We start from the raw sequence: 22,614 nt of genomic DNA on the forward strand, positions 1-22,614 counted from the left end.
AAATGAGCCAAGAATATCTTTGAGGACCATCAAGGGTAGTGCCACTGCAGATAAAGATGTGGAGATTCTGGGAAACACTGCTGCCTACAGAGCACCCAGTGAAGTTGACACAGCTTGGAGAGATTCTTTAGGCCAGGGGTGGCCAGACTATGGTACGCACTCTAAAAGTGGCACAAGCAGGTTCTATATGGTGGGCAAACTCAGAGTGCTCAGGAAACGGAGGCATCAGAATAGAGGCAGAACAGAGGCTTGAGTCTTTGGCTATGTAGACCAGAGTGGGCAGGATGCTGCTACAAGAGAAGGTATCAGTTGTCACCATCAATAACCAAGTTAACCCTTCCTTGGCCCTGTAGCTGCTGCTGCATTCAGGGCTTTGGCTACTTACTTGCCATATAAAACTGCAGCAGAGCCAGAGAAAGGTTAGTTTGGCTCTTGACTGTGACATGAATCTTGCAACAGCATCTTTCCACTGCTCCACTCCATGCAGCTGAGGACTTGAGCCCATTCTGGTAACCCAGCACCCCTACTCTCTCAGGTACACCTCTCGGAGATAGGGATGAGAGAGGCATCTTGGGAGGGGGCAGAGCTTAACTTGTGGCACATCTGCCGAAGAGGTTGGTCACTACTGGTATGGACTGTCTAAGTTATATAAGCTTCACTAGTCCCCAGAGAAGCACCAAACTTCTACAGCACCCTAGCTGTGCTTCCCCAGCCTGTTAGCAGTTTCCTGCTCCCCTTAAAATGTTCACCCAAGATTTTAAAGCCTGGACTGCATTGGACTTCACACACAGATACTGCTTTTTATGTTTACAGTTTTTATTAATTTTTTACACTTTAGTTATTTAAAGATGAAACAAAAATATTGAGAGGGAAAGAGAATTAAATATCCTGCTAAAATCCAGACTCCAGTGGCCCTTTTCTCTTTCTCTCTCCCTCCCATCCTCCCACCTTCACTTTATCCCTGTACCTTGAAGTGCTTTTTTTCTTTTAATGAGAAAGAGAACTAAATTAGGAACTGGGGGCTGAATTTTTGACAATGTTGGCAGGCAGTGGTTACACAAGTTTGGCAAAAAGCAAACATTTCAGATTTTCAGGTTAAAGTAAACAAAAATAGAAGCTAAATATAGTTGCCATGGGGGGGAAGGGTTGTGAACTGCTTTGCCTCAGGAAGATATTATTTGGCCCACCAAATGACTTACTTGTTTATACTAAAATGCAAGCATAAACACCTGAAACACCTCACAAAAATTATGCACACTTCTTGATGTGAGAATTAATGGAGTAATTAACTATAAGCATATTGAGTATGCAAACTGATAAGTCCTAAAAAAATCATATGTGAAAATACAGAATGATTTAAATCTTCCATTCTAAAACTCGCATTTCTTTCTCTACTTTCATGTGAAAACAAACCAAACTTGCCAAACCTTTCTACTAATACCTGATGATAATACTTTTGAAAACTAGGGTAGTCTGTAAGTATCTTTGGAATCCAAATGTCAGATGCTTCTCTTGCTGTTACTAGTGTTCACGGGGTACCACAGCAATAATCAGGCTTGACATTTCCCAGGATCTGGTCTTCGTAGTTGGGGAGGCAGCAGAAGAAGAATGCCAGACCTATTGCCATTATAGCAACAGTCCACATAAAGCCATAGGACCAGCCAAATGCACCAACGCCTGTGACTAGAAGGGTGTTTGTGTACATCACCGGGTAAATGACTAGGCCCATAATCAGGAACAGAGCTGAAAAAGAAAAAGACAAGAAATGAGTGACTAAACTGATCTCTTTTTATTATCTATAACACAACTTTGCTTTAGAGAGGTGAGGATTTTGGCTGGAGCCTGTATTCAATGGACTTTCTATGTTTTTAATCGAGGTTTCCAAGTACAAAGTAGAAATGGGTATGGATTCCTTGTAGAAGAATCAAGCAAGGGCCAGGGCCAAGGCAAGTGAGGTTCTGGTTTTATTACAGGTACCATTTTAAAAGGCAACACTTGCTTCCTGAAGATTCTTACCAGAAACAAAGAGCAAGCCTCCAATTCCTCGGATAAAGTTGAACCGAAGTAAACAGACAGCAAATGCGATGATGGCAAGGGCAAAGCAGATGATGAAAATGATATAGCCAGTAAGGATTGTTCCAATAGCACCTCTTCCCCAGGCTGAAATCCAAAGGAAAACATGTTAGCAAGACAAATCCCCTTGCAGTATTTTTGCTGACCTGACAAGTTACTTTAATTCAAACAAATAAGAAACAAGAGGGCACTTTCAAGGAAAGGACTTGAGAAACCTCTTGCTGGTTTATAATACTCTTACCTGGAAGAGCAACATAAAATTTACAGTGTTTAAAAGAATGTAATTTTTTTTCTCTTGTACTGAATGTGACCAAAACTTCATCCAAGGCTTCTATGCAGTTTATGTATCAAGTATCGAGACAGAAAAATGAGCTCTTTAAGTCATTGGAAGAACAGCCTTTATAACAGGTATTACTTCAACAGCTGAAGGTGAAGTTACATGTTAAACTTAGACCATACTAAATCTGTGGAATGTTAAGCAAAGTTAAAGTTAGAAAATGCTGTGAGCAGTTGAACATTAAGGGTTAATACTGTTTCTTGCCTGCACAGCTCTGACTTCCTAATAGAGGACTGGCAGGGAGGGGCCTGTCTAGGAGCCAGGACACCTGGGCTCTATTTTTGCTCAGGGAAAGGGAAGGGTGGGAGGAAGGGGCTGGGAGCAGTGTATCCTGGGATTTTGAAGGACTGAAAATTGCCCATTTTAACAAGTTAACAAGGTTCAACCTGCATACCGTCACATTTTATGTGCCCTTAGTATGGTCAAAGACTCTAAGTGTAATGTGTAACTTCACCCAGATGCAGTCATTGCTCTGAAGTATTTGTGTATTGTAGTACCAATGTGTATTGAGCATGGATACCAAAGAGGAGGCAGCCCTTCTTAGAAGGTAACTTAATTTTCTGTTTTCTGTTCTCAAAAAACTATCTAGATGAGAATTACAGGCCTGAAATATGTATGTAAATATTTGACAACATTCAGCAATACCAAACCTCAGATACAAACAGTAATGGACAGATCACAACCCCAAGATCTGCATGCAGAGAACACCTCCTAGACAGAACTTTCCCTTTTGCTCATTGTTTACTCTCTGGTCTCCTAGCATGGTGATAAGCAATACTTGACAGAAGATTGATTATAGAACACCAATTCAGAAACCAGTACTGTATGAATCTGCAGCCAAATTCTGCGTGCCTTAGGTTCACCAAAGTTGAGTGATTTGAATGCTTAAGGGCTGAGGGCTTAGTATTTGTCCCAGTAAGATCCAGTTACATCATATTTTTGGCTGTGGCTGTGTGTCTCTAACAGATCTGGAGAGGACTCAGAATTTGTTTTGCAGGAAGTTTTGTACAGTAAAAGCTATGTTAACTGGCATTTTACTAACTGGAATACTCTATTAACCAGAATTTCCAATATCCCCCAATACAAATCCTCACTTTAGCAACAGGAATCTTTGCGGAGTATATCTGGCATGCACATGCACATCAAGTATTTGCAGTACACATATGGCACTGTCTTCCGTATAACTCTCAGATAACCGGAATTTTTAGATAAACAGCACCCACACACATGCTGGATAACAAAGCTTTTACTGTCATTTGTTTTCAGACTTGGGAATGAGTTTTTGATTTTGAAAAAATGTTTCAGAATTTCATTTTCCATTTTTTTTTGTTTTACTTTTTGTTTTACTGTGATGTGTGAAGGCTCAGTGTAACTGTAAGCTAATTAAAATATTATATTTAGAATTTTCATCTTCAAATTTAGATCAATGGCTACTTAGTACTCATTGAAACATCTTAACTTCCCTTGATCAACATGTCCCCTGCTTGTGATATAATGAACCTACCTGACCCTTGTACCTTGACCCAACTTCACATGTAAGTGCTGTAGAATGTAAATGCCCAATTTCAGTTTTGACCTGGACTTTATCCATTTTTGATCAAGACATCATCTCTTTCTGCATCACCATATGTAGGATACATTATAAAAGCTAACTCCTAACTTACCTACATACAGTATGGATGCTGTAAAATTATCATAACCCAAACAACCATGAAGATAACTAAGATATTAAGATATTTAAGATAACTAAAATATGGTGCAAATTCTTCAGTAAAAGTATTACCTAAATGCAAATAACTTAAGAAAATTCATACAGAAAAATTAGTAAAATCATTGTTATGACAGTAGCAACCAAACTCTTCAATCAGAATCAACGCCACCAGAGCCCTTATTACCTGCTACAGGTACCAGAGGGCTTTTTGACTTAGGGTTTATATCTTACTACCAAAGCAGGCATGATTAGACCAGTGAGGCAGCACATGGAAGGAGGGAAAAGGGGATGGGGACATGATAAAAGATGTGCTGTATACCCCACTTTCTCACGCATGCATCTTATCATTCAGCAACATATATACAAGATGCAAAACCTGTGTATGGATAGTAAGACCAGCTGTTGGCCGTCCTTTCAGCCCCCTTTTTGCTGCTACACAGTGGGTGCATCTACACATGCACTTTACTGCAGTTGGCTAATTAGCTATGTTGTAAAGCATCCGAGTCTACACATGTGCCCATATTATGGCAAAGTAAATTCATTAATTCTGAATTACAGTGGAGTAATTATATGCACTCAAATATGTGTAGACTGTGACAGGGGCTGCCTGGGGCATAAAGGTGTTACAGTGTGGGAGCACTGTAGCACCCTCATGCCCCAGCAGCCCCTCCACTGCCCTCCATCACTACCCAGAGCCCAGGGCTGCCCTGGGGCTCCTGTCAGCCTCGGACTACTCTGCCCCAACTCAACATGCTGCAATCCTGGGTGTATGTGTAAATGCTAAGCCCAGGAGCAGCTTAAACTCTGGTGTAGTTTGTGCCAGAGTACCATATCACCCTAACTGCATGTATAGATGCACCCAGTAACCATAAAACTGCTCTAGCCAGGCAGCTATGGCACCTCCTTAACACAACGAAATCTAAGGGTGTATCTGGACTTCAACAGAGAAGTGTACCATACTGCTGCTTGTATGGTATCTCCTGACTCAGATGTAGCTCAGCCTGGAGACCAAGGCTGATCAGTCTACCTGCAGCACCACACAAACATAGCAGCACACTTTCCAGGTTGGAGGGAAGCAAAGTGGTGGTTTGAGCATGCCACTGTCTCACACACTACATTTGTACTACAGATGTAGTCTCTGTAGTGTGAAGCTGGGTATGCCAACTGTCTCATGTGGCCACAACGTTTAACTCTAGCCATCATAAATGCCTTTTGGGCCCTGAAATCACATGAATTTGCACGGCTGTCCAACTCCAAGCCCCTTTGCACTCACCCATTCAGCCATTTCCCTTCCCCTCTCACTCACGTGCTAAAGCTGAGCCAAGTACAGTTAGATGACAGGATTGAGGCCAAAACTTTTTTGTCTCCTTTCAGCTGATTGCAATTAAATTCCTTCCTTTCCCCAGCTGTTGCCTATTTTCCTCCAGTTTAAGCCCCTGTTCCATTTTCAGTTTTATTGCTTTTTTTTTTCCAGGAATAAATATCATATATAAAGAAAACCCTGTGGTTCTCACTCTTGAAAGCCAAGATCTTTTCAAAACTGCCTTCCCCTGAGGTCATGAACTACCAGCAACAGTTCTGGAAATAGGTGGGTCTGCACTGTCTGCTCTTTTCTACCACTACTATTGCTAGCACTACATTTCCTAGGAGCCTGACTTTGTTTCAAGAGGATCTTATGGTAGATTTCACGTTCTATATTGGACTGGGCGATATCTCCAACAGCTCAGAGGCCTCTGGAGCTTTGACACGGCGTGTGGATGGGGCTTGTGCAGCCTGCTTTTCCCATGCATATGCACTATTAAGTTTTTATTCTGAATTGTGTTATAAATGAAAACACTCTGGCTTTGTGTGAAAGGCAGAGTGAGAGATATTGGTATGCTCCCTGCCTGCAGGGAGTTGGTTGTATGGCAAGAACAAACATGCACTGCAGGCCTTGTATCTAAATGATGAACTGCTTAGTCATGTAACAACCACAGTTTTAGAAACTACCATCTGTAGAAGAGAAATGCTTTAAATTAGGGTTTTAAGGATTGTTTGATTTATTTGTTTGCCTTGTTGGAAAAAAAATACACCAGCTAGCTCTAAATTATAGAATGGGATTCCTTTGTCTAGCCTTTTGTCAGCTCTTACTTGAGGAACAATATCCCACCTGCCATTATCCTCTTATAAAAAATAGTACATTTTCATAGCTGAAGCCACAAAACACATAAAGCACATGTCTTCTTGGGTTATGTTTTGGCAAACACTCCATATGGGAAGTAATTAAATGCATTTCTATACCAGATTTCTAGTATAGTAATATTTCTAGCATCAGAAATGTATGGAGGAAGAGATAAAGGAGAAAAATCTCTTGTACTTGTTAGAAGCACTTTTTTGGTGATATCTTTATTTGGATCAACTTTATATTGGGAAAAGTGTTACAAGCTTTTGGAAGAAGGGTGCTTTGTCCCCAGTCTTACTTCTCACATATTTCCTGTACCATCACACCTACAATGCTTCAACCCTACTAATAGCTCCTACTACTTTGCCTAACTTTATGTTTATAACATAAAAAACACGTTGCCAAAACTGGTCTGTAGGGATCCTAATCACATGTATAGTAAAAAGGCAACAATATATTAAGAAAACCCATAACATTGCCACAACAGCTGTAAACATTTGCTACATCTCTGAAAAAGGTTAATTTTTCTGAAAGCCCAATATAGGCAAAAACCGTCTTTGTGGCTGAGTAATTGCATAAACATCTTCCATTAGGGGAAAAAAAAAGAAATGAATGCTCCCTCTTTCTAAACTGATGAATGCATCATTAGAAATCTAGTTTAGAAATGGACTTAATGAATGCTTTTAGCAGTTTTTATACCTGAATATAAGTCCACAGATTTAACAGAGATAAAAATAATCAGGTTACTCAAGTGTAATTGAGGGCAGAATTTGGTCCCTGGTCTCTTTGTTTTAATTATCCACTGGGCTTTTGTTTTTTGCTTTAGCATGTATACACATCTAACTGCAACTGTTAACTCTTTTAATGAAAGCATAATATCCATGCCAACACATTTTCACAATTGTGCATGAGCTCGTTGTACACAGAAAGGAAGCTGAAAGGTTGCAGGGTCTAGACCAGCCCAGATAGAAATGAACATAAGCCAAACCTTATTGAATGCGAAGCTAATACCATAAAACTTGTATGGGATCCAGTTTTCGCAGCCCAGAAAACATCAGAGACATTTTTCTTTTTTCAGGAAAGAAAAACAATTTTATCCAAGGAAGTCTTTGAATGGCAGTGTGAGCACACTCCAAAACATTAATATTTGAATGCTTCTGAGCTACAATGGCTATATGGTTTCTGGTACCTGAACCCATACAGGTACTTCTGTATGGCACTGCACTGTGCTGCAAAAACATATCCTGGATATCTTTTGACAGAATGAGATTTCAGTCAAATGTGGGTTTATAGATTTTTACTAGAGGTTCACAGCTGTTCCTTATGTATTCTACTTTGAAGTTTACAAATACAAGCAAGTGAAATTTATTTGTCTGCTTAGCAATGAGTTGTATTCAGGGAAAAATACATTCTGTAGTTCCAAAAAGTCTCTGATAACACAGAAATGAGGAGTCACAACATATTGTAAATACCCTACCCTGAAAATAGAATTTGCAGTTGAATTGCACTCTTATTGAACCAAAAATTTGGACTATTTGTATACTAATCCAAATTGTATATGAGTATTCATATCCTTCATTCCGTCCTCTCGTACTTGCTCTTTATATGAACATCTCCACTTTATGTGAATTAATAAATTCCTTCCGTTGCTCCATACAGTCAAAAGGGAACCACATATTCCTCCTTGCCCAATCAGTAAGAATATATTTCCTCAACTATTCCTTCCATCTGAAGCTGAATGTACAACCAGCATTTAAAAGAAAAAATAAATGCATTGTCAGCAGCTCATTGATTTCAGTAGTTATTTACCTTCTTATTTTACTGAGATTTGTAGAGTCAACACCTCCTGCATCCTTGGGGTGAACTGTGCAGCTATATCAAACAAGCATAGCAACAATCAAAAAGTGAAAGGCCACAGGAAGTGCCAACACTATGGTGAAAATGGAATAATACCCCCCTATGTTGTAAAAGTCAGGAAAAAAAGCCAAAAGAAAAAAGAAAGATAAAGCTGTGGTGTTTTTATCCTTCAGCTTTAATTATATCCTTATTCTTGCTAGAACAAAAAATTGTCTTTAATAAGGTACTCGTTCACCTATACACAGATCATACCTGTCTCAAATGAGTTCCCAGAGTACAATCTGTTTCATGCCTCCTAGATTAAAGGGAAGAGGCTTGTTTTAGGAAATGAGCCTGCACTCATTTTACTCCATCCCCTGGCAGATTTTAATTTAATTGTGCAATGGGTCCTGAGAAATTTTATCCCAAATCCCAGCAATTGCACATCCTGCCTTGCCAGGAGTTCATGGCAAGATCCACAGGTGTTAGGATCTTACTCTGCTTGTTTTCCCCCCGCTATTTCTTGTTTTGATGTCAATTAACATGCATGTATTTGTCTCACAGCTTCATTACATTATGGAATATTTTCCTTGTCTCAAGTAAATAATCTTCAAGTTAGCAAGAACCAACTTGTTAGCTTGCTTGCTACAGCACTGCCAGCACTGGAGCAGGAAATATATTATGTTGGTTCCCACAAAGCTTTTATCGTTTAATATATTCCTTGGTGATGAGTAGTATATGACTCTTTACAAATGGCTGGACAAGCCTTTCACCAGTTCATTTTAAAGGAATGAAGGTCCACAATTTGGACCTGTAATTACCCCATGTGCCTTTGTGCAAGGCATGAAAAGGTATGCGACACAAGCCATGGAAAGAACAACAGCTTTACATATAAGCTCACTGCCAGCACTATGTAGCATGTATGAACACAACACAGTTTTATATACAAAATTTAGGTAGTAGCATCCTGGGCTGCATCAAAATGAAATGGTCTTTTGTGTAGGATATTCCTATCATTTAATGGATCTGCAGTTTGGGCACTATAAGCAAACATTGTAGTGGCTAGTCTTTTGGACTTCTTTGGACTTAAGATAACTATTTATTTTTAAAACCAAATAAATAGCCTCCCCAGTCTTACCTGCACAGGTATAAATAGACACATGGAAGATTCCTTCTTTCACAGGTTTAAAATATGCCTAATGAAGACCCTTCTCCTACTGAGGAAGCCCTTCAGATTTGGAACATGGGAGATTTTCTTAGTTTTACATCTAGAGGGTGCGGTTCAGCATCTTCTGTATTCATCCCACACGTCTGACATGTACAGGCTTGATGCAGAAGCTGAATCCAATAAAACTTTGTACTAAATAGGGATCCTCCTTAATGCTTAGCTCTAACAAGGGAGATGCAGTAAAAGAATCATCAAAGAGAGCAGCACGGGTTGAAGGTAGCTATTAAAAATAATGTGTGCACCAAAGTTTTTTAAGATTAAAGGGCTGGTTGTGAGAGAGGGTTGAGAACTGACAATTCACAACTTTAAGCAACCTTCAGTAGGCGTCATAGATAATTAGCAGTCTCAAGAGCTTTTTTTTAACATCTTTTTTATATATTTTACATATTTTGATGTCACAATAATTTTCCCTATGTAGTCCCTTCTGTTTTGAATTAAAGTTTATGTTGGGGGGAAGAGTATTGGATTGATAAACCAATAAAAAAAAAATCATGTCAGTTAATCTTAGTATACCTGTTGCACAGCTACTGCCACTATTTGAATAGAAGCCCTTATCAAGATTACACTAGGTTTAAAAATGGCTTGGTTAATATTAAATATAGATAAAGAAAGGATATGTTATGTGTTTTACCATTATAAGCAATGACTCTAATGCAAAATAGCAGAGCCCTACCCTGAAGCTTTTTTCATTCTTTTTTTTGTAAAGATGCATGTGCTCAAGCACAGTGGATTTACATTTCATTTCTATATGAAAGAGTTATTATCTGCTAGCTCTTCATCTGTAATTTGGGCGCTGTGAGCAAACCATGTTCAGGAACCTTATTGCAGCTACTTTGTTGCAATAAAGGACTTTTTTCTTGCCATGGCTGTAAATCTGGAATTATTTTTGGTAGCAGCTAAACTGTTCCATAAAAATGCACACTCGGGGAGGCAGACAACTGATACTTTTGTGCTCATGAAATAAGCTGCAAGCCCCTTTTAGTTTGACCAAGAAGGCATGGACAAGAAAATGCTTCTTTTCACTGATACGTTATCATGGCTAGTTGCTGATAAGTAGGTTAAAAGGTAAATGGGAAGACAGTTTATAATGATATGCTTAGGACCATATTAAAAGACAAGATAGATTTGCACCTTATATTCTCATACCTTTTTTCCCTAAAGACTCAGTGGGTGCATCTACACATGCAATTAATTTGAAGCAATAAACTCTGGAGCAGCTTGAGCCAGAAGAAACTACTCCTGGGTGCAGCATCTACATGTGTGCCTAGGACAGTAGCAATTTGAACCGAGGCAGAGCAGTATTTACCAGGGCTGCTCCTGCCCTGCTCTGCCATGGGCTCTGGGTGACTGCAATAGAGAGGCTGGATGGGGCATGAGGATACTGAAAATGCGGAGCCGTTTGGCTAGGCGGCAAGCAGGAGTCTGGCCCTCTGCTTCCTGAGCTGACCAGATGCAATTTATGCCCATAGTCAGCATCTACACATGCATTTAATCACAGGTAATTACTCTGCCATAAGATAGTAGGGCTGTGTGAAGCTTCAGGTGTTGATTCCATTCAGAGGAGATTCAGTCCGATTCAGCAGCCAAATCTCCAAATCCTAATCAAATCAGGAGACCAATAAAAAGGTCTGAATAGATTCGAAGCTCTCTGAATTTATTCAGAAAAGATTCAGAGAGCTTTGGAGATTTGGGCAGTCCCCGCTTGCCACCACAGGAAGCTGGATCCGGACTCCATGCCGGTAAGTAGGGGGGTCTGAAGGAGGGGGAAAGGGACCATGGGGGGAACCCCCAGGCCCCATTCCCTGCCTGCTCCCCCAGCAACCCTGAGTGCCCCCCTGATCCCCACCCAATCTCTCAGCCCCCCATGGCTGCTCCGCCCAGCCCAGCTCCCAGTTGTTTAAAATAAAAAAATAAGCCCCCACTCACCCCTGCTACCCACCACTGCCCCATGCTGCATGGGGGGCTCTACCATGAACCCCCCGCACCCACTGTCTCAGCCCCACCCCCATGTCTGCTCCGCCCAGCCCCAGCGCCCGGCTCTTAAAAAAAAAAAAAGGCCCACACTCACTGGCTGCTGCAGCAGCCATCAGGACTTCTGGGGGCTCATGGAAGAGCCCCCACACACATAACATGGGGCAGCAGGGGGAAGCAGGGATCTCCCTTCACTTGGCAACAGCCAGTGAGTGCCAGGCTTTTTTTTTAAAGAGCCAGAACGGTGGGACTGGGCAGGGCAGCCATTGATGGCTGGGACAGTAGGGTGGGATGGGGCCTGTTTGATTCAGAGATTTGGCCAATGTGGCCAAATCGATTCGGGACAGTGATTTGAACCACCGAATCAAATCACTGTCCCCCAAATCAGCTGAATCCAGAGCGAATACTAGCTGCTTCATACAGGCCTATAAGATAGTACTGTCCCTGACTGCGGACAGCTCTGCCAGTAGTCTACTAGTTTATCTAGGTTTAAATATGTTGCACCCCCTTGCCTTAGCTTCCTCATCTATAAAATAGGGCTACCAACAATGACATCCTTAGAAAGGACTTTAAAAGCCACCGATAAAAAGTGCCACACACAGGCAATATGGCATTTTCCTCCACCGCTCAACAGACTTCAGTGGAATTGCTTGTGAAACAAGATACTGTGCAATGCAGGTAAAAGCATCAGAATCTGGCCCTTCAGGAATTGCCAAATGGCACTTACAGCAAAGATTGGGCAATCTGTCCTAGGAGATGTGGATACATTGAAATAGAAAAGCCAAAATCAAATGTTTCTTACAATTCACACTGCAGGATAATTTCAGCATGTATTAACATTTGCATACATGCAATATGTACATCTTACAGAGTTACACTCCCCCACCCATCATCCCAACTCTCCTCAGGCTGATTTAAAATCCAGTGAATTCAATGTCATGGGATTTTCTAGGCTGGGTGGGATTTACATTGCCACTACAATATTACTGCTTTTATTCCTACATTACTAACATTCCTCATTTTAGCACCATTTGAGACAAATACCTAAATTCCTCATTTAATCAAACCTGGATAATTTTGAATTCTGATTTCTAATTGATCAAGGGATTTCTTTCAATTTGCAAAAGATTCCAAAAGGAGGCATGACATTTCCCTACTCATTTTTTTCAGAACAGATATCAGTTGTTGATAAGAATCCATCTGAAATAAAATGTGGAAGCATATGACCTTTTGCTTGTTTGATTATTTATCCCCACAAAGAAATTCCAAATTATTCAGAATCAGGTTGCAAAGTTTACTATGGAGCTCATATTAGAGTCTTTGACGGCTGTATGTCACAGCTGAAAAGAAGTGACAACTTCAGGAAATTTTTACCAAGAACCATTCAGAAATTTTCAGAAGAGCTACATTCAGTGAGAAAGATTAGGTAAGTGTCTGAGTAATGCATGCTTCAGGGACCTCAAGACCTTGAGTTTGTAAGTTTTGTGAAGAACTCTGCCGTAATTTATACCATGATTCTGTTGCACCTAACAAGTTTAATACTGTTCTGAGCTATTTAACTATAATTATTCAGGGATGTATGTGTGTTGACATCTGCAATTACTCTGTAGAGTTAATTACCTAAGAAAATAACTATTATTTAGAAGAACTTCTGATTAAATAAATCTGGCAATAAATGTGCAGAAGGATGAACCCTGAAATTATAAAGAAAAGCATGAAGAATGAGAACTACTAGGCTAATTAAATGCTGTGAGCCTAACTCCCTTCACACTGGGCACATCTACACATGCCGCTATGGTGCCATTGTTACTGTGCCACCATTTCGTACTTCCTTTTGGAAGACCTAAAAGATGGTGAAGTAACAGCCTGTACTGCATTGTGTACACTGTGCACATTTGTTTTCAGGCACTACACCACCATATCAAAGCACTATAATGAGGGAGAGCATTGCTATGGCAATGTAGCTGCAGCATCACAGTTTTTACCCGCAGACACGATGTTGCTGTAGCATGTTGCTACAGTGATGTAGCATCACATGTAGACATGCCCACCGGGTGCATTTACATGAGATGTTTATTGCACAGTAAACTAATTAGCTGTTCAGTAAACATTTCAGTGTCTACACATGCACCCCTATTAGGCTAGAGTAAATTAATTTACTCTGCAGCAGGATAGAACTTGGAAATACAAGTGCTGGCTAGCACTACAAATGAAAGGGACTTGGGGGTCATGATTGACCACAAGATGAACATGAGCCTTCAATGTGATGCTGTGGCTGGTAAAGCAAGCAAAACGGTGGCTTCATCCATAGGTGCTTCTCAAGCAAATCCCAGGATGTTATTCTCCCATTGTACTCAGCCTTGGTGAGACCACAGCTGGAGTACTGCGTCCAGTTTTGGGCTCCACAATTCAAAAAGGATGTGGAGAAGCTTGAGAGAGTCCAGAGGAGAGCCATGAGCATGATCAGAGATCAGGAAAAGAGACCTTAGGAGGAGAGGCTGAGAGCCATGGGACTCTTCGGCCTGGAAAAGCGCAGGGTCAGAGGTGATCTGGTGGCCACCTACAAGTTTATCAGGGTTGCTCACCAGGATCATTTGTTTACCAGAGAGCCCCAAGGGATGACAAGGTTGAATGGTCACAAACTCCTCCGTGACCATTTTAGGCTGGACATAAGGAAGAACTTCTTTACTATCCGAGCCCCCAAGGTTTGGAATAGACTGCCACCAGAGGTAGTTCAAGCACCTACTTTGAACACCCTCAAGAGACATTTGGATGTTTATCTTGCTAGGATCCTATGATCCCTGCTGGCTTCCTGCCCCTGGGGCACGGGGCCGTACTCAATGATCCTCTGGGGTCCCTTCCAGCCCTAATGTCTATGAATCTATGAATCTATGAAAACAGGAAGAAGGAAAGGGTTCTAATTATTGTTAAGTTCTCAAAACAGCTTGCCACAGCTTGGTAATAGGAGGTTGGAGAGAGGTGGTTAGCCATCTTAGTCTGAAGTCAGGGAGAGAAGAGGGTGTATATGCACTTTATATAGACTGACTAAATAAAATACATAGAGAGCACATTTTTGTGAACTGGAGTTCACTTCAACAAATGCTGTGAAAGGGCAGCATAGATCAGTATAGAAAATAGAGTGATTTGAATACAAAAGATGGGAAAAGAAGAAAAAGAGAAAGGTGGGAAGGGGGATAGGTGCAGTACTGGGAAAGCAAACAAGCAAAGAACCTATAGGAACAGAGGGGTGACAAAAGCTAATCCAGGTAATGGGATAACAATCCATAGCCCTGTTTAAACCATACCAGATTTCTGTTTCCCATGCATAGTGTCATTTGACTCAGCCTTTCTTTAGTCAGTTATGCTGCAGATGTTTACTATTACTACAGATGTGTTCTAGGGCTTAGCATCATGGGGCATTTATAAACATGCTCTGGGAGTGGGGGAGGGCACTTTAATTAAAGCGGCTCTTAGAGAGCCACTCTAATGAAAGCACCCGGAGCATCTCATGTATCAGCATCCCTGTGCTTCAAAATGGCGGCAGGGGTGCTTTATTTAAAGCTCGTCCAACAAGCTTTCGATAAAGTGCCCCCACCACCATTTTGAAGCATGGGGGCGCTGATACAGGAGAAGCTAGAGGCTGCTGGAGCACAGGAATTACCACACTCCAGCCGACTCGAGTAATCAAGTCTGCTCTGACACGCTGCAATTACAGTACGTTGGAGCATCCTCACTGCTCGTGTATAGGTGCCCATCATGTACCAGCCACGTTTTTCGGCAGTATTGGCTTAACATTTCTGACCTAAATAAAATTGTGAAAAAAAATAAATATATATTTAGAACATGGTTTTCTGCTGCTCTTTGTCTGGATCCCTGCTCCTGGCAAAATTTAAGATGGTTTTCCTGGGAGACTAAAGAGGATCCTGGGGGGGCACCAGCAGCCAATCGCTGACCGAGTGGGGGGGGGGGGGGTCCTCCAGCAACTGATCACTGCTGGCGGCGGAAGTGCTGGCAGCAAACCAGAAGTGCCGAAGGCGCTTCTCTTGATGCCCCCACATTCTCAGGGGGGGCACTAGCCATCTCCCCCCACTCCATAGCCAGCAGCAGTCAATCTCAGGGGGAGCACGTGCTCCCCCATGCCCCATCTATGCATTGCCTATGAAAGATGAATTCCTAGATGAGAAAAATATCTTTCTCAGCTACTGACATATGCAGACAAGCAGTCTTCTGCACAGTGTAGAATAGGGCGAGAGTCAAATATTGGTTGTAATGTATGAAGCACAGCAAATATTGAAATTCTGTTTGGTATAGAAAAAGTTCTGTAACAGATTTTTGTATTTCCACTATGAAAATAAATCTAATATTTCATACTAAATTTAGACCTGAGCAAAGAGCTCCAAATCTGCCTTTGTCCTGTGCATAGGACAAGTGATGGATGTCTTGCACATGGGAGGCACATAGGAAAAGGCATAAGAAAAAGGTTTGATGGAACGGGTGTATTGATTTTTCCTTCATTTTAAAGGCACCAGATTCAGATTAACAAAGTAGGAGCAATAATTTTCCAGCACCAGGGAGAGAACATGTTGAAACATCTCCATAGCCTAAGGCACAATACATTAAATATTTTAAAATATTTCAGACTTTCTGAGGCACACCTAGTTCTGAGAGCTCCTGGAGCCAACAAGCCAAACAATCAAAGAGATCTTGTATCAGCTTCACAAAGAGTTTGCTGTTGCAGTAGGACAGAATGATCACATAACAGATATGGACTGGGGAATGACTGGCTAGGCTGCAGTACTGCAGAGGACAGAGGGATCAGAGTAGATTGTAAGTTGAATATGAGCCAACAGTGTGCTCTTATTGAAAAGAAAAAGCCAATAGCTGGCTAAGATTTTCTCTTGTAAAACAAGGGAAGTGATTCATCAGCTCTATTGGGCATTGGTGAGGCCTCCTCTGAAGTAGTGTCCACATCTGGGCCCCACACTTCAAGAAACGTGGATAAATTAGAAAGAGTTCAGTGGAGAGTGGCAAAAATTATTAGAGGCCTTGGAAACTTGACTTATGAAAGAACTGGAAAAGTCTGGAGAAGAGAAAACTGATGGTGGATCTGTTATACCTGAAGGGTGGTTATACACAGGGTGAAGATTATTTCTTGTGGCTGTAAGGACGGGATAAGGAGTAATTGTCCTAAATAGTAAGTGAAACTTAGGCTGGATATTACAAAGAACTTTCTCATTATCAGGGAGATTAAGCATTGGAACAGGCTACCTAGGAAGGGTATGAAATCTCCATCGTTGGAATTTTTTAAGAACAGGTTAGACAGGCATTTGAATGGGGTTATTAAGTCAGGGTCGATCCTGCCTTGAGCAGGGGTTTGACTAGATTCCAGCTCTGCTTTTCTATGGTTCTATATCCCCTGGTGCTTGTTAAAACAACTGTGTGACTGGAATCAGAGGAATTTTATTCCCTGTCCCAACCATTGTGCCTCCTGCCATACCAGACACAGAGCTGTGATTTTTAGAATGGAGCATAACATTCCTCTGACCCCAATGACACTGCAGGGGAGTTGCCCCCAGCCCTATCTTGCAGATTGGGTAGGGGGTAGCTCTATACCAAACCCAAAGCTGTCCCCAGCCCATCGCCGATTCCAGAAGTGGAACTGTCCAAAACTGTGTCTGACAATTAGCTAATTATCAGGCATCTGCATCACATAGCCTCAGTGTGTGAGCATGCCACACATTCAATTAAGGCACCATACAAATGATAAATGTAACATCTATGTGTTCACTTTGACATTCAGTATTGTAAATATCATCTTTCTGCCTTTTTCTATGAGATGTCACCATGCACGTGTATTATTGCTTTGATATCTTTATGTTATCTAAACCTTATTTTTATTATGGAGCTGAAGTTGACCTTCAAATTTTACAACGCTTTCTTAACCCTCCATACTAAACTTTTTTGATGGAAAGACCTTGTCTTCGGACATTTAGGTGTCCTAGAGCAAGAGATTTTCTTTTCTTGAAAGCTGTCTGGTACACAAAAGAGACATTCCAAAAAGTCTATTTCAAATTACTTGTTTCAGAGTCTAAAAATGCAATATGTATTTTATTCGTTTTTCTTCAATTGCAAGTAAAGTAATAAAGTATCTTTGGTAAGGCCAATCAGTTAATTAGAATATATGAACTCTTCAGGGACATTGTAAAGTTTATACACTCCCTGGACTCTGTTTCCAATATTTTCCCCAAATCTAGGACATTCTGGAGCTCTTCTTGAACATAGCTGCCCCAGGAGAGTTTGTAAGGTCTGTCCCTTTAATGGTTTAAGTTCCAAAAGTATAAGCCTCTTTTGTGTTCCTTATGCAGCTGTAAATTCCACCAGCTCTGTCAGCCAGCTCCTAAGAAATTACAAACTCATTGCAGCAGCCAGCTTAATGGGTAAAGTTCATTCTCTTGCAGTGAGATTTGTTTCTTAAGGATGTTAGCTTTTTCTTAGGCAACCTATGATTTATATAAAATAAGCCAAAAAAGGCTGAGATTCAGGGTAAACACAGACTTTGCTACTGGGGAATTTGATTTGAATTTGTTTATTTCACTGAATACCATGCAGGGTTTTGATCATTACACTGAATGATACTGGGGGTAAAATATAGTCATTGTCCCAATGATGTTGATAAACTTCACTGGCAGTGGGCAGCACACTCTCAGTGCTAAACACTTCTTACCCATCAGTAAGGGCAATCCCATTATAGCAACCCAGTTTCAAAAGAGACTTCTGAGAATTAAGGGTGAGGGAGAAAAGCTGGGAATCAAGCCCATAAGAGAGAATTGGGAACTGCACAATGGGAAAGAAACAAAGATTTCAGTTCTCAAGAAAAATATCAAAATACTTCCTACCCCTACAAACTACAGTGCTTTTTCTAATGTCTGTATGGTTATCAAAGGGGTGAATATAATCAGTGATCACCCTGTGGATTATGGTTTATCAAGTACTGTGTGGCACTGAAAACAAATGGCAAAGGTTACTTAATTTTTTCATTACAGCAGGTTATTACTAGTGCATGGGACCTACTAGTATTTATTCAGGCAGGTGACTATGAAGCTAAAGCAGTTTTGTTTCCAGTTAGAGTTATTTTCAAGATGTGGTGTTGGTTTATTCTAAAGGGCCCATTTCATGCTGGTTCATTCTGATGGTCTGATTATTCAATCCAGATCCAAAGCATACCTCAGTATAAAGAAAGGAAGTGGCACCAACCTGGAGGAGTCAAACATCCTAGGTTTTGGTACATAGCTTGGCCAAAGGTGTTCGGTGAAATCTCAGGAAAATCATTTAGGCCTAAATTTTCATTGATTTAAGTAACGTTGGGCATGTCTACTCGTTCATTAACGCACAGTAGTTACTGAGCTGGTGAGCATTGCACTGATGTTTTTAGCAAACAAGGTGTTTCAGAAAGTAACAATTTTGAAGTAAAGCCATTTGTGCGCAGTGATCATTTACTGGACCATATCATTTCTCTACATAGTTGTAAACAGTGGGTACATTCAGCAATGCCACCGTTAGTGTTCCCTGCTGCTGCATACTTTCTCACTCAGTGCACACCAAACCATTTTATTTTCAAATTGTTGTTGCTGTCTGAAACACCCTAATGAGACTTCTGAAAGTGGCCTATCCAAACAAAACTGGCAAAGAGAGGGAGGCTTAACCATAGATGTATAAGAAGTTTAATGAAAGTATGTATTAAGGACCATAGAAGCCAAACCTAACAAACCAATATTTCAGTTTTTTGTTAGGTTAAGAGCTCTTTGCATGTTTTTTTTCTATTTCTTCTTTTCAGAGATATATTCAGACCTCTCTCTCTTACCCAGAGCATGGAGGAAGCTGCTAGACATCATATTGCAATTCACTAAGTATGATTAGAAGTGCAGACATAAGGAAGATTCACTATTTGAAGACACAGACATGAGAAAGCTGCGGTTCTATGAACTAAGAATATGGGCCCCAAATTTTTGTCACAGGGCTTAAATCTGATGCATGAGTTTGTGGCCTCTCTCAGATTGATTCCATGCATCTTTACCACTGGTTTACTAGAACTAAGAGACAAAAGGAAAGAAGTTGAAATTTCAAACAAATGTTCCTGCACCTTCCTTTTATATTTGTACCAAGTATTTACAGGACCATATTTCCTATATAGAAAGGAAAGGACCTATGGAGTGATGTATTTTTTGTTTTACAAATATGGGAGATAGTATCCAAAGAGAGAAAACAGCAAATAGAAAATATGCTTGAAAAATTCTACTAGTGTATAACTTAGTTTTGGTGAGTAAATCAGCAATTATTAGCTATTCATTGCTACTGGTCAGCCATTGCAAAGGACCCTGGAGCAGGATGAAAGGGTGATAAATTTTGATGAGGGTTTTGGAAGGCCAGTTTCTACACTGCTTTGCACCATCCATGCACATTTCTTCATATGAAAGGTGGGTGTAAAAGCCTACCATTTCATTCTGACCATTTCATTCATTTCATAACCAAAGGACCTTTATACCTTGAATAATCAAAATGACTTCAATCTAAATCCATTTTCTGTCAAAACTGAAGGAAAAGATTCTATCTTGTATTAACATTCTCTTTCATAATCACAAGTAGATACTTCCATCAACCAAAATATTTTAGAGAAGTATGTTCCAGTCTGACATTTACTGTGGTCTTCTCTGTTTCATATAATCTCCTTTTTTACTTCCCAATTGTCTCTTGGCATTAGGGGCTGATATCTCACATTTACCCATGCAACTTGCTACATAGTGATTTATGTACTTGGTTAGCAATCATTATTTCTTTCTGCAAAAGAGGAGGTTCTACTGAAGAGGCTATTAGTTATTTCTTTTTTTTTTAAATATAAAATAAACAGTAAAAAGAAAATTAATATTTTAAGCATTTTCCGCACTGCTGTTTCCACAAGCACCTTTGTACCATGAACATACACCACTGAACCCTATGAAGCAAACTTCCCTTTTCCCTCTGGGTTTTGTTTTTTTAGCATACAAGCATTATCCTTGTTCTAGTCTATCTCAGAATGGACCTCTTCTGAGCTTTCCAGGAGGTTCTATTATTTCCCCAAATGCTCCTAAAAATAGCTTTCAACTATTGGGAGCTCTGATTAAAAGGGCTGAATAGGGAGACCTCTGCAAATACTTACCATATGTGTTGAGGGGTACACAGTTCCACGGCGAAGTTCCGTCAAGTCTCGTACAAGTCTCCCATAACGACGCTCGTTGTACAAACGGGATGGTCGCTGACTGCAGCCAGGCCTGGCCAGCCAGCCCAATGATGCCAAAGATGACCCCTATGCCCAAGAGCAGAGGTAAGATCCATCTGCACCTTGTGTAGTCAAGGCCATACTTCACCATCTTGTGGGGCAGTTAGTAGCTTCACAAGAGGAGGGGTGAATAAGATGAGATTGTTCTGCTACTGATTCAGCAATGTGGGGTGAAGGGTGTTTTTATAAAGGCTCCTGGAAGCATGCGCTTGCATGTGTGTGTAAGAGCAGCTTTTCAATCAGAACAGACATAGAAGGAGGGGGAGCTCCACCTAGATTGGAATGACTAAGTGCAGCAGCAGCAGCAGCAAGACCAATAACAAGTCAAGCTGGAAAGAAGCTGTAGGGCTAGGCCTATCTGCCTTCTTTCTCTGCTGACTAGCACTCCTTTATCCCGGGCATTTAACCATTTCCTGGCTGAAACCTCCACGAGAAACAGCAACTTAAAATTGCATTAAACACGGACAGGTTCATGCTTATACTAACAAGGAAACAATTTATATTCTAAGCCTTAATAACAGATGTTCATAATATTCTAAAACTTTCCCCTCTGAGGATCAAATTTCCTATGCTTGGCCTCTCCTCGGGGGTGTTTTTGTTTTTGTTTTTTTAATGTTTTATCAAGGTTCCCTCTGGTATTAATAATTTTGAACAGTGAAGAAAATGTGTCACTGCTTCTTTTTGACAAACCTATAGAGAAACACTAACAGCTCTGAAGTATGACATTTGAAATACAGCAAGCCATTGAAGTAGTCTTTACTGAGGAACACTGCATAACATAACTTGGATAATTTATGTTTTGATTTAACAAATTTCTATGAACATGCATTGTAGCATATGTGGGGATGATTCTCCACTGCTCTTGGATATAAATCCAGCGCTCCAGTGTCTCTCAGTAGCTTTTCAGGTAGGTAGTTTGATGTACAAGGCCCTAAATGGCCTGGTCCCTAAATGTCTAGGAGACCACTTTCTCTCTTAAGTCCCATTGAGATCCCTGAGGTCAGCTGAGAGTTGCTTCGTTTTCTTCTCGTGTCCTGTCTGAGATGGTTGACAGGTATTTAGCAGAATTCACAGATTTGTTAGAATCTGACAGGCCTGCAGCGTGAGCGCTTCTGCTATGGCCGATAACTTGCAAGTACCATCAGGGCACCAAATCTACTTGGTGGATCATTCTCAACAGTTGCTTCTCTGGTTCCGCCACCCTCTCGAGGTCCGCCAGAGCCTTAACCTGGGCACTTTTCAAAAGCACTGATTGGCAACCATTGATTCTTCTAAATCACAGTGTATGCACCCAGACCTTCAATGCACATACCTAGGCAGGAGTATTTTAGAGGCTGCCTAGACCTTCCATCCTGTCATGGAAACACACGCAGCATACTTTTGGGTCAGGTCAGCAGAAGCTTTTATTCAAAAGAAACTACAGCTGTAGGGGGGATTCCAAAGTGACATGGATTTCCCAAGCACTTGGAAGGGGTTTCCCCCATGAGCAAAATCAGGAGGCTTATATACTTTTTAACAGTCACAACTCATGTGATCATATAGTGAAATTAGCATGAAAAGCGGCTATAACATTACTTCATTACTTCTTTGCTGTAATCAGGATGGGAACTTATGGGGAAGGTGAGGTTAGTTCACAAACCTCCTTCTTGCACCTGGAAATCAGAGTTGTACATACTTTTTGCTATCTTCAAGGCCACGGTGAGCGAAGCAGTTGCAGAGGAGTTACAAAGAACAAACACTTTCCCTTATCTGTTCTACTGTACAGAGCCAGCAATTCTCCACAAAGCGGTTATGTCATCTTATAACTCAAATGATCAAAGTTTAAGGCATTTATTTTTTTCTGATTCCACAATCCCTACCATAGGCCACCAAGACAGAATCCAAATGCCAGATAGGGTCCAGACATTTGGTGCCTTTATGATTGTATTTATACAAGCAGCTGGGAATTGAACCTGGGTCCCCTATGCAGTAGGCAAAGAGTCTA

The 22,614-nt window shown here is 40.8% G+C and overlaps 1 protein-coding gene across 1 annotated transcript; it reads right to left on the reverse strand.

The window, feature by feature from the left end:
* Positions 1-795: 795 nt before the first annotated feature.
* Positions 796-20,876, reverse strand: LOC102571185 (p53 apoptosis effector related to PMP-22). Its single transcript, XM_006267441.4, has 3 exons — positions 20,511-20,876; positions 2,017-2,160; positions 796-1,743 (listed from the first exon to the last, which is right to left on the reverse strand). Exons 1-3 carry the CDS (start codon positions 20,719-20,721, stop codon positions 1,529-1,531), a joined length of 570 nt encoding a protein of 189 aa, XP_006267503.1. The 5' UTR covers positions 20,722-20,876; the 3' UTR covers positions 796-1,528.
* Between the last annotated feature and the right edge of the window lie 1,738 nt (positions 20,877-22,614).

The sequence above is a fragment of the Alligator mississippiensis genome, chromosome 1 (genome assembly GCF_030867095.1).
Source record: "Alligator mississippiensis isolate rAllMis1 chromosome 1, rAllMis1, whole genome shotgun sequence".
Taxonomy (NCBI): Eukaryota; Metazoa; Chordata; order Crocodylia; family Alligatoridae; genus Alligator; species Alligator mississippiensis.

Excerpts from the sequence above, each read along its gene's own strand:
- LOC102571185 (XM_006267441.4), bottom strand. The coding sequence starts at position 20,721 with ATGGTGAAGTATGGCCTTGACTACACAAGGTGCAGATGGATCTTACCT. Across the intron at positions 2,161-20,510 it reads TGTACCCCTCAACACATATG|CCTGGGGAAGAGGTGCTATT; the intron begins GTAAGTATTTGC and ends TTTGGATTTCAG. Across the intron at positions 1,744-2,016 it reads AGGCTTGCTCTTTGTTTCTG|CTCTGTTCCTGATTATGGGC; the intron begins GTAAGAATCTTC and ends TTTCTTTTTCAG.